This window comes from Panicum virgatum, chromosome 4N, assembly GCF_016808335.1.
Source record: "Panicum virgatum strain AP13 chromosome 4N, P.virgatum_v5, whole genome shotgun sequence".
Taxonomy (NCBI): domain Eukaryota; kingdom Viridiplantae; phylum Streptophyta; class Magnoliopsida; order Poales; family Poaceae; genus Panicum; species Panicum virgatum.
Window position 1 is genome coordinate 10434731 of NC_053148.1, and position 10685 is coordinate 10445415.

The window sequence follows — 10685 nt, forward strand, 5'->3', positions numbered from 1 at the left end:
ACAAAACCAATTTTTTCTTTAAACATGTCGGCCAAATCTTCTTTCATCCTAGTAAGATCGGTCTCATAGTTACCCGTAGATGTTTGGCCAAAACGATGTGTCGTAGGATCAGTAGTGGACATCGTTTGTGTGGCATATTGTGGATTGGCCCTAAGCCAATCATCCCAAACATCCTTGGGTAACGGTGGAGGAAAAGGTGATTCACCGTATGACTTCGTCGTATACGGCGGCACAAAATCCGCCAATTCTCGCTCCAGGCTATAATCAGCCGAAGCAGGAGGAGGCGTGACTTGTGGTTGTGATGCAGAACCGAGCACCATGGCACTGGTATGACCGGTCTGAGTGACCGGTTCGACCGCAGGGGCACCGGTCTGACCAGTCGGTGCGATCGATCTGACCGGTTCGGCCCTGGACGGCCGAACTGAGCCCGGCGGGGTTGTCTGTCCCGCGAAGTAATTCGGCGGCATACCATACTGATAATTTTCTGACGGTGCAGTCGAAAGACTAGGGTCAGGGGAAAAAGTGGAATAATCATTAACAATTTTCTTTCCCTTGTTTTGCATACTCAAGTCGATAAGCATATCTTGTGTAAACTTTTGTAACTGCTCGAATCGACTCAGGAAAGCATCGGCAAACTGCTTGATAGAATCGAAGGTAAAACTTACCTCGCTTGGAGTGGAAGCAGATGAAGCAGCAGCTGTAGCCGTAGTAGATGGGTTCGGCGGTGGTGTGAACGTAGGCATCTTGAACTCTTTCTTCTTGAACACGCCTTGCCGAGTCTTCCCAAAGCATTCAAGCAATTTATTCTTGGCATCCTCTTGTTCCTTCTGGAACGCAGCCTCGAATTGCTTGCGTGTCTCCTCAGGTATGTTTTCGTACTTGATGTCGATGAGAGTCGCATCTACCTTGGGGTCAACCTTATCACCGGCCATTGCGCCCGATGAACTCAGATCTGTCCCCAGCAGAGTCACCAAAAAGTATGTTGACGCGGAACTGGCCAACACACAAGCCCTAGAACGCGCAGGATCGCAACCGGACGAAGTCCCCTGGTGACCGGTCAGACCGGTCGCGCCAACCGGTCAGACCGGTTGGGCGCAGAGAGCTTCGCGAAGACCTAGAACCTCAAGCTCGGGAGGGACCCCATCAGAGCTCGAAAATCTAGGGTTGTCTTGAGGTCGGCAGGCCACCCAAGACGCCCTTGAACGCCGTTGAGATGAGCAAAGAACAGCACGAGATGGGAAAAGCTAGGGTTTGGAGAAAAATAGAAAAATTGTAAATTGATTGATTCGATTGGGTAGAAGGACCTCAATCGGCCGTGGCCTTTATATTTATAGGCCGGGGATGACGTACCCTTTCCAAATCGGGTTACAAGTGGACTCTATAAATCAAATCTAACCAGATTCGGAATACACAGAACCAGACCGGTCTGACCTTACCGATCGGCCTTCAGCATTGTCAATTTTGACTGCCAACAGATTATAAGCAGAGCAATTTTTTTGTCCTCTGCTCAAGCTTTCCACGACGCTGAGACACAGCTCACAATTTTTGCACGAACCATAATTCTGGCGAGCCGCCAGGCGCCAGCGATGGTTCGTAGCCATCGTCCTTGAAGGTTCCCGAGTAAAGGTCTAACGTTACCTAACCAAAATTCAAACAGCTTACGTGTCAATGCAAGTACGAGGCTGTTCACGAAAGCTGATTCATAGTTCATAGGGGTGCAAATTGGTGATTTTTAGGTACACCTCCAATCCTTGTTAGTACAAAATTTTGTACTAATTTTTCAATCTGAAATCTGATTTGAAGTAGTATAAAATTTTGAACTAAAAAGGGTTGAAAGTGCATCTAAAAATCACTAATTGACACCCCTAATAGTTCAAATGCCAACTCTCTTGTGAAGATCCATAGTTCCCTAAAATGGTCTGTGCAGAGTAATGCTACTACTGTTAGTTAATTTTAAAATTTAATTTTGTGCAGACTTATACTATCACATTTCTGAATTATCTCTTGTATTTCGATTTTGCAACAAACAAAAGATGGTCAGCCAGAAATTCATGTGAAACTTTCTTTGAGCTATAGACCTATAAATAGTATACATGAACGCTGAGAAAACTTGGTAAACTCAAATGAAAATTCTAGCATATGCGTTTCAGTTTCCACATACATCGTATGCCCCCTGTTTCCGTTACCAGCACGTGGAAACAAGTTCTCTCAAAATTTGCTTGAGATTAGTCAAGCTCGACGGTTAACCTCAAATTGTCCGTATCATTGTTGTGTAGCTACCACCAACTTATTGAAAATCTTCTGCTGTTTGGGACTCAAGTGCGATTACACTTGTAGTTAAATTTGTTTACATCAATCTAGAATGTTTCCAATACTATATAAGAATCAAGCCAGCTTCATGGTACATGTGTTTCTGGCACAGCATGTTGTTCTAGTGGATCTTTAAACATGGCTCCTGAGAGAAATGAGACGCTTTGTCTATATATTATGTACATGTTGGCAATTAAATAAAGCTTAGACGAGGACATTTTGGCCTTTTAATCCCATCGCTTTCTAAATTCTCACTTGATCTGTACCATAATGCAGTACATCATGTTAACTTATTTCCTCCTATATCCTTCACATCTCTATTTACACCCCACCCCTCCAAACACCACTCATACCCACCTATCCCAATCGTTCGGTCTCCCCACTGTTCTCACCAAAAACATATGTTGGAAAGAGAACCTATACATAGTGTAATTTTTTAGTTGTCTTTATCATCTATTTCCTATGCAGAAGATTTTTCTTTTGAGTAACAATCCAGGATTCAAATCTTGTAGTTAACCGACCAATTGTTGGCGGTAACTAATTTTCAGGTCACACCAGCCTACTTGTAAGGGACTTTAAAAGAGAGCCCTAAAAAAGCTTCAAATTCACAATTAAACATAGAATCTTAGGCACATTATTCTGTTTCATTTTATGAAACACAAATACACAACTAAGACATGTTATATTCACACTCATCATATGACGCATGCAAGAGCACCATACTCTATGAATGTCTATGGGAGACTGGACCAATAATATTATGATTGACAAAGTCATCATGCATATTATTGTTGACAAGCACCTCGTGAAAGAACGTTAAGGAGACATACCAGGTGTCAAACACAAGGTTTGGCCCCTAAGTGATAAGCATAGTGACCAGTAAAAACATATAGGAAAGTGCAAAAGTTTCCTACTTTACTGTGTGTGTGTCACTCGTGAAAAATGGCAGCGTTAAATGTGAAAAGGATTTGGTAAATGATAACGCCTGAGCTCACGCTGAGGCCACTTCTGTTTCTTTTTTCCGCACCAAAGCTCGGTTTCACATCCCGGTTCCTCTCGACGCTCGCTCGTTCTTATCCTCTCGCTACAGTGGCCTAAGGCGATAAGAGGGCGACTTCGAGGCGGAGGCTGTTGCCGGCGGGGATTCCGTCCGTCCTCTTCCTCTCCGACGGCCGGCCCACGCTCGCTCGTTCTTATCCTCTCGCTACAGTGGCCTAAGGCGATAAGAGGGCGACTTCGAGGCGGAGGCTGTTGCCGGCGGGGATTCCGTCCGTCCTCTTCCTCTCCGACGGCCGGCCGGCCGTCGGAGAGGGAGATGGACCGCGGAATCATCGTGCGGCTATAGATAAGTTAGATAGTTACATATTTAGACCTAATAACTGCTCGTCGCCGTCGGGTGGCGGAGCTTGGTTTGGCCGGCGGCCTCAATCCGTCGATTCCTTTCGCGTTCAGCTGGAGGAGATGGAGTTTGAGCCGTTGCGGTTTGTGTTCCTCTTGCTGATGGCTGGTGACAGTGTTTCGGCAAGGTGGATTTTGTTTCTCCAGATGATTTCCAGTGAGTTCTCTCGCTTCAAATCCTCAGTGAGATTGGTTCTCCTTCTTATCGCGGATGCTCCTGGCGTTGGCGATGGGGATGAGATTTTGCTCCTCCGAGGCGGCTCCGGCGTTCTCCGGCCATCTTGTGAGGTTAGTGGTCTCTCTCTTGTGCGTAAGGGGGATGATCTGGATAGCCCCATGGGGTGTCTTCTCCGGGCCACCGTCGCTTGTGGCTCCGGCTCTGGTTCCTCGTTTTGTGGGATTCACTTTCCGGCTGCCGGCCGATGTGCCAGCAGTGGCGGAAGCCTTCCGGCCATCGTCTTCCTCGATGGTGGTGGCGAACAGTTGCTTGGTGTATTTCTTTTTCTTCAGTGGCAGAAAGAAGACGGAAGACACAAGAAAGGAGTTTCTCTACTTCACCTGCAAGAGTGTTGGCCTCCATTCTCTGGGCTTCTATTCTCGAGTTTGTTGCTGGTTGTTTGCCTGTGCACGCCAAGTGTTTGCCTGTGCGGCCTTCTATACGAAGCGTCATATAGGTCTAAAGTTAAGAATTTAGACTATACAAGACTTTTAGATGATCATGTTGTATTCCAGCATGCTTGTAATCTGATGATGTACTCAACTATGGTCTAATATATTCCTTCTTTCGTCTAAAAAAAAAGACTCCCCAGAACCGGACCAGACCGGGTCCGCAGTCAGCTCTGCCATGGTCCCAACATTCCACTCGTAAACCAAACCAACCACACAGTGAGGTACCACGACACAACTTTTTTGTTTTTTGAAAGGAAGACACGACCCAACATTAAAGCTTCGAACCAATCACCCATGAAGCCACCTGGTCTTGGGAAAAAGGCGTGGACGGCGCAGCCGAGTGAATGAGATTTCGGTAGGAACCACTAGATTCCCACCGGAAGACGCGGCAGCCGCACGCCGCGCTTCCAACCTCCCTGGCGAATCCGGCAGCGGATCCAGTCTCTGTCTCCATTGCAAGACCCCTTTGACTCCCGTCTCTGCTGGACTTTGCAGGAATTTCGTTGCATATCATGCAATGAAAGTTCAGAATTTATCAGCGATGTAGGTGGTAAACACATCACAGTCGCATCAAAACTGCCTCTGCTCAACATATCACAGCAAAAAATATCTTGGTTTGGCTGGGTACAGGGATAAGATTCGCGCATAAAGTCGATACTTTGCCGACTAAAACGTGATGGCAGAAGCTGATGGTTCAACTGCAGAAAACCAAACTGGCACATCATTTTCATCTTAGCATATTGGTAGGGTACTCCCAGATACGGAACCTGCCGTGCCAAACTGAATATTAATGCTTGATCTACTGGTTGATCCAAGGTTATCAGCGGACAGCAGCAGCAAACTCCAATTAGATCAGTGGCCCACTCATAAAGCAAACTCCAATTCAGCTCGTTTCAGCACGCGCGAAACCATAGAGTGGAATTCAGGTTCCTTTTCTTTTATCTGATCAAGTGTGGTAGATTCATGGGCGTCAGCCTGTGGGAAACGAGAAGGTGAACCATGAGAACAGGAGAAATCTTATCAACATATGTACTCTTGGGAAACAAGGTGTATGCTTAGAGATGCCTTATTACCTCACTAAACTTGAGAAGTATTAAGTTCGACACACCAGCAGGCTTTGATTTGTCCCATCTAACAAAATAAAGCACAAAAAATAATTACAGGGCTGATTGTTAAGTGTAAATTCACTGAAATTTAACACATTAACGATGACAAACTGTTTTATTGTCAAAATTCAACATGTTCGGTAAGCCTTCTTGGCTACAGTCACCCTCCACTACAGATATAAGCAAGTGGGGTTTCACTGCTACCCTACACGAAATTGTTCTTTGCTCCAGAGAACTTAAGCAGCGCCACAAAAGGCAACATAACTGGCAGTCCATGCCACACTATCAGATAGACAAGGAAGCATACCTAACAAGCATTAGCTCATTGACAGATCTCCACATTTTCCGCCCAGTTTCCTTCTGATTTTGGTCTCTAGCACTTCGACCACGCCACAATTCCTTGACGATGTACATTACCTCTTCAGCATCTACCTTTAAGTTTTAAAAGATAATATTACAAATTTATATAAAAAAAATATGCCACAATATTGTAATAAACAATTTTGGTCATAATTGGCATAAATAAATAACGCCTCCATTTGATAATGCTAGAAGAAAATATCTTATTTTCAGGTTATGACATTAGATAGCAAGAAACAGAGTACCAGAACTTGCTCGGCTGTCCCATATATCAGCTCCTCATGCTCAATAAGACGCTGATGAAGTATACGGTAATGATCCAAATCCAGGTTAACAACTGGCTCAGTTTGAAAATCTAATCCAGCAAGCTGAGTAGCCACATAGGAGGCCATTACTTGACCAAATATTGCAGGGATTGTTCCCAGCACTGGAATAATGCGAACCCTAAACCCCGGTACAATCTGTGAAATAATGAACAGCATGTTGTCAGTATTCAGTAGTCATGAACCTCAGACGTATATAAGCAACTAGGTGTTTTAGAGGAATTTAGTCGACTACTTGTCATGTAAACTCTTTATTCAGAAAATCACAAAGAAAAGGGTTTTTAAGAAATGGACCAAATAGGCAGGAGGAGGGTGTGAATGCAAGCCCAAGGGGAGCTGACCTGATAATCTGATGGAGTTTCCTCTTCTTTTGAAGCTTGAAAGGGAAGTAGCTTTGCCTTTGGTTTTTCCAATGAAAAAACTACGGGTATCCCTCCTTCAATTCCATGTTCCTTCTTAAGCCGGTACCTCACCTAAAAATAGCAGTTGCAACAAATCATTTGCAGCACATCTTCATATGCCAGTAAATGATGGAATTGAAGCTTACGAAGGGACAGAATTATTTAAAAAAATTCGAAGAAGTATCAAACTAACTGATCGAGAGAGGGGATCATTGCTTGATTCTCTCAAATCTGCAACACGAATTCTGGTGGGGTCAGCTCGAGCTCCAGCCCCCATTGCCGAAAGCACCTTTAAACCTCTGCGTACGCAAGCCGCAAGGAGTGCCACCTAATGGTTACAAATAACAAAGAGAAATGTTGACTAGCCTGCGGTGATGTTCATAAGTTATGTTTGAAAAAACAATTTGGGATACAAAAATTGGGTTAAAACTATCTATGTAGGATAGCTTTGTGTTGCTTGATCATCAGAAAACACAGAGGTAAGGGAAATTTAAGTTTACATAGGGACTAGCAATCTATTACTGCCAAGATATTATTTCATCAAATTGAAACCATATGGTGTTGCATGGAGTATTAAGAACAGCTCAAACAAAACAGAATATCTATAAAGGATTTGAAGAACAGACATGCCTGAGTGTTGTATCTAAGCATGTGATATGCAACGGAAGCACCTATGGAAGAGTGAAAGGAGAAGTTTCGATATTAATATTTATTACCTTGGTATCAATGTTATCGATGCAATCGAGAACAAAGTCAGGCTGTCCAGAAAGAATCTCCGCCTCAGATGATGGATCATACAATTGCACTCTTGCATCTATTTGGCACTCTGGGTATATCATTGAAAAATGCTTCTTGAGGCATAATGCTTTTGGAGTCCCAACATCATCTCTGGTTGCCACAGCATGTCGATTTAGTGACGACAGTGAGACCTTTCAACATATCATATGCCTTGTTAATGTCCACCTATTATAAATGCAAGATGTTACTTATAAAAATGTAACGTGCACCCACCCATTTGATACTGCCGTAAAAGCTGCCTACTATTTCCAATGGTTATATGCATCCTAGTTTTAATTGATAATGCAGGGGCACTCAATAGATGAAAGATGATTCGGCATTTCTAGATTCGATTTGGATAGAAAATTTGGAAGTCATGCCAGCATGGAGAACATGCATTCCACTAGTGTGGTCAAATAAACTCTTGATGTTTTGACAATTCACTAAAAGAAACCTTAGTGCTACTGTGCAACTACTTAAGTGGTAATCCAGACCATGTGGAATAATCAGAAACAAACAAGTTTAGAGGAATTTGCTTTTATTAGATTTAAATAACCAATTTGAAGTTGCAATTTTGTTCCGGTAAGTTTAGAATAGACCATGCACAGATGAGCCCTTTAGCTGTCCATAACATGGAGATGATATCTTGTTTCGGGCAAAATAACTTAAGATTGGTTTTACATAAGGCTCACAACATAAATCTTAGTCAATAAGGTTTTTCAGTCCTGGTTAAATCCTTCCTAACTAAACAAGATATTAGGTTTCAAACCATAAATTATGTTTAACCAAATCTTTTTTATTCAACTAGATAATCAAACATAACCAAAGTGCATTCAAGATTTCATAACTACGTCATGCATCCACCTCTGGAACACTCAAATCCATACCTGATCAAAATCCACAAGGAGCAACCTTCCGACACCAGATCTCAGGAGCATTGAAGCTGCATGACTGCCAACCCCTCCAAGACCAATGACTACAACATAGGATTCAGTCACTTTCTTCTGAGAGTCCATGCCAAAAAACTGTATATTCCTACAATAAAGAAAATTAACGTATATTGGTAATCACAAACACAAAACATGAAACAGTAATAGCTTGAGCATGTTACAGTTTTCCGGATATTTGAAATGTGTGGCAGTTATGTAGTTTAAAGAGAAAATCCAGAACTTAATAAGTGAAATGCTAATAAGACAGTAGTAAGCTATGCACAGAAAGGGTGAGCACATGCTATATCACTTTCCGCACAATACCAAAATCTCTAAAGATGAATGAAAAGCATAAAAGGCTGATAGCATCAAGAAGTAGCATACAAATCAATGTGGTTATCTGAATTGGTACACCTATAGAAACAAAATGTGGAATTCACTGGTTGTAAACTATCAAAATACAATTAATTGTGTCAATCAAGCAAGCATCAAAAGATGCTCTGTAGCTAAGGCCTCTCGCTCCACAACTTTACTAGGGGAAGAAAACAAATGCAAACCTTGTAAGCTGTTCCGAGACCACTTCATCTGAGAGAAGATCGGAGCTACCAATAGCACCCAGCTGCCTGCTGGACCAAGCGTTGCCTGATTGAAAACGAACAATTTAAGGAACCAGGAGTTTGTAAGACACATTCAACACCACCAAGTAACAAATGTCAACAACAAATACACAAGCTAATCTTGAATTACTATCATTTTCCCACTGCTAAACTACAAAAACGAGGTAATCGCACCCGTACCAGCCGTGACGCTATTCGATTCCAGCAATTCCCGCACGTACCCTTCTCTCCGCTTGGATCTGCAACATCGGACCGAAGCAGAAGGCTCCGTGTCACCCAGGTCCAGCTTGGCGTCGAGAACGGGGAAGTTAGGCCAGTTACCTCGAGAGAAGATTCATGACCGCGGCGGTAGAAAGCGCGCCGACGGCGGCGCCGGCGCCGGCGGCGAGGAGCCATTCCTTCGCCCGCTCCCCCATCTCCGGCGGCCGCTGCCTAAAACCCTCGAATTACTTGCGACTCAACAGCTCGAAGAAACTAAAGTTTCGAGGGAGGCTGTCGGCGCGGCCCACTACGATCTGTTGTAGAAACGACGGCCTAGAGTGTGGGCGGGTGGGCTTGTGGGCTTACTTACGGATGAAGTTTAAAGTTATTATGCCGCGCCTTCCAGTAGGTCAATTTGGGCCTGTCGCTCTCGACTTATGGGCTTTGTGGCGCTGAATATTTCAATGTCGTTAGGGTTAGGCATTTGGGGAAAATTGAGAAGAGAATGGAGCTAGAGCCATGGAGGGGGTGGAAAAAACTCGCCCCAGACCCGAAAGCCGTGGAGGGCCGAGGGCTGTAGCTGCAGGTGAGACTGAGAGGCGCCGACCTGGACGCTGTGTCGCCGGCGGCCGCCGGAGCGCAGAGCCGAGGCGCGGCCGGGCAGGGGCAGCAAGCGGACGGCGCCTCTGCGCTGCTCGCCTGCGCCTGGCGCGAGGGAGGGGGAGTAGGGCCGAGCGCGGACGGGCGTGCCGGGGAGGCGGGGAGTGCAGTAGCCGAGTGGGGAGTAGAGCCTGGGATGGGAGCGCAGCGGCCGAGCGGGGTGGGCGCAGCGCAGAGCAGAGCGCCGCCGCTGGCTCGCCCTGGCCGTGGGAACGGGAGCAGTCAACTAGGTTTGGAAGAAAATATTTTTATCTAATGGGCTTAATGGGCTGCTAGGGTATGCCGGGCCATACCCGTGCAGCCCATAAGATCCGCCCCCTACTCAAAGTAGCAGTGACATGCATGTAAACATTGTAATTAGAGCCTTTTACCTACATGCCATTATAAAAGTTTGTAATGACCTACATACCATCCAAAACTGAGAAAGTTTTTCTGTACCATTCATCGAATTTTTTTTTACCTACATGCCACTGCTGTTAGTTTTTCCGTTAAAATATAACTGAGATGCTTCCAACTGGTTGTAAATAGACTCTTTTACCCTTCCTCTGTCTTCTCTTCTCTGGTTGTTCCCCCTCTATTCTCTATTCCATTCTCCACTGAAGTCTAACCCTAGATCGACCTCGGCACCTCCCTCTCGCGCAGCCGCTCGCGCGCGCAGGCCTGAGCGCGGGAGCGGGCGAGCCAGCGCGCAGGAGCGGGGCAGCGCGCAGGCCTGGGCGCGGGAGCTGGTGCGCGGAGGCCTGGGAGCTGGCGCGCGCGGAGGGCTGGAGCGATGCCTGGCTTGTGCGCAGGCGTGGGAGCGGGAGCTGCCGCGCGCGCAGGCCTGGCTGCCGCGCGCGCAGGCCTGACTGCAGTAGCGGGCGGGCCCCAGCGCGCGGAGGTGCTGCGCGGAGCGGGGGAGCGGGTGCCGCGGGAGCGTGGTCTGGCTGCGGGA

General features: G+C 45.7%; 1 protein-coding gene and 1 long non-coding RNA gene across 3 annotated transcripts; one reads left to right on the forward strand and one right to left on the reverse strand.

Moving 5' to 3' along the window:
• The first annotated feature begins 3299 nt into the window (after nt 1–3299).
• Nucleotides 3300–4507, forward strand: LOC120669916. Its single transcript, XR_005672882.1, has 2 exons — nt 3300–3996; nt 4143–4507. It is a non-coding gene; the product is annotated as an uncharacterized LOC120669916 (long non-coding RNA).
• A 434-nt stretch (nt 4508–4941) lies between these two features.
• LOC120669915 (tRNA threonylcarbamoyladenosine dehydratase-like) lies at nt 4942–9676 on the reverse strand. 2 transcript variants are annotated; one of them, XM_039949818.1, is made up of 11 exons: nt 9212–9676; nt 9065–9129; nt 8831–8915; nt 8232–8379; nt 7284–7496; nt 6761–6895; nt 6508–6639; nt 6089–6304; nt 5791–5915; nt 5451–5508; nt 4942–5352 (listed from the first exon to the last, which is right to left on the reverse strand). In XM_039949818.1, exons 1-11 carry the CDS (start codon nt 9304–9306, stop codon nt 5242–5244), a joined length of 1383 nt encoding a protein of 460 aa, XP_039805752.1. In that variant the 5' UTR covers nt 9307–9676; the 3' UTR covers nt 4942–5241. The 2 variants fall into 2 exon arrangements, with proteins under 2 accessions (XP_039805752.1, XP_039805753.1); XM_039949819.1 differs by having other exon boundaries at nt 9071–9129; nt 9212–9671.
• Between the last annotated feature and the right edge of the window lie 1009 nt (nt 9677–10685).

Excerpts from the sequence above, each read along its gene's own strand:
- LOC120669915 (XM_039949818.1), bottom strand. The coding sequence starts at position 9,306 with ATGGGGGAGCGGGCGAAGGAATGGCTCCTCGCCGCCGGCGCCGGCGCC. Across the intron at positions 9,130-9,211 it reads GTCATGAATCTTCTCTCGAG|ATCCAAGCGGAGAGAAGGGT; the intron begins GTAACTGGCCTA and ends CCGATGTTGCAG. Across the intron at positions 5,509-5,790 it reads AATGAGCTAATGCTTGTTAG|ATGGGACAAATCAAAGCCTG; the intron begins GTATGCTTCCTT and ends TTATTTTGTTAG.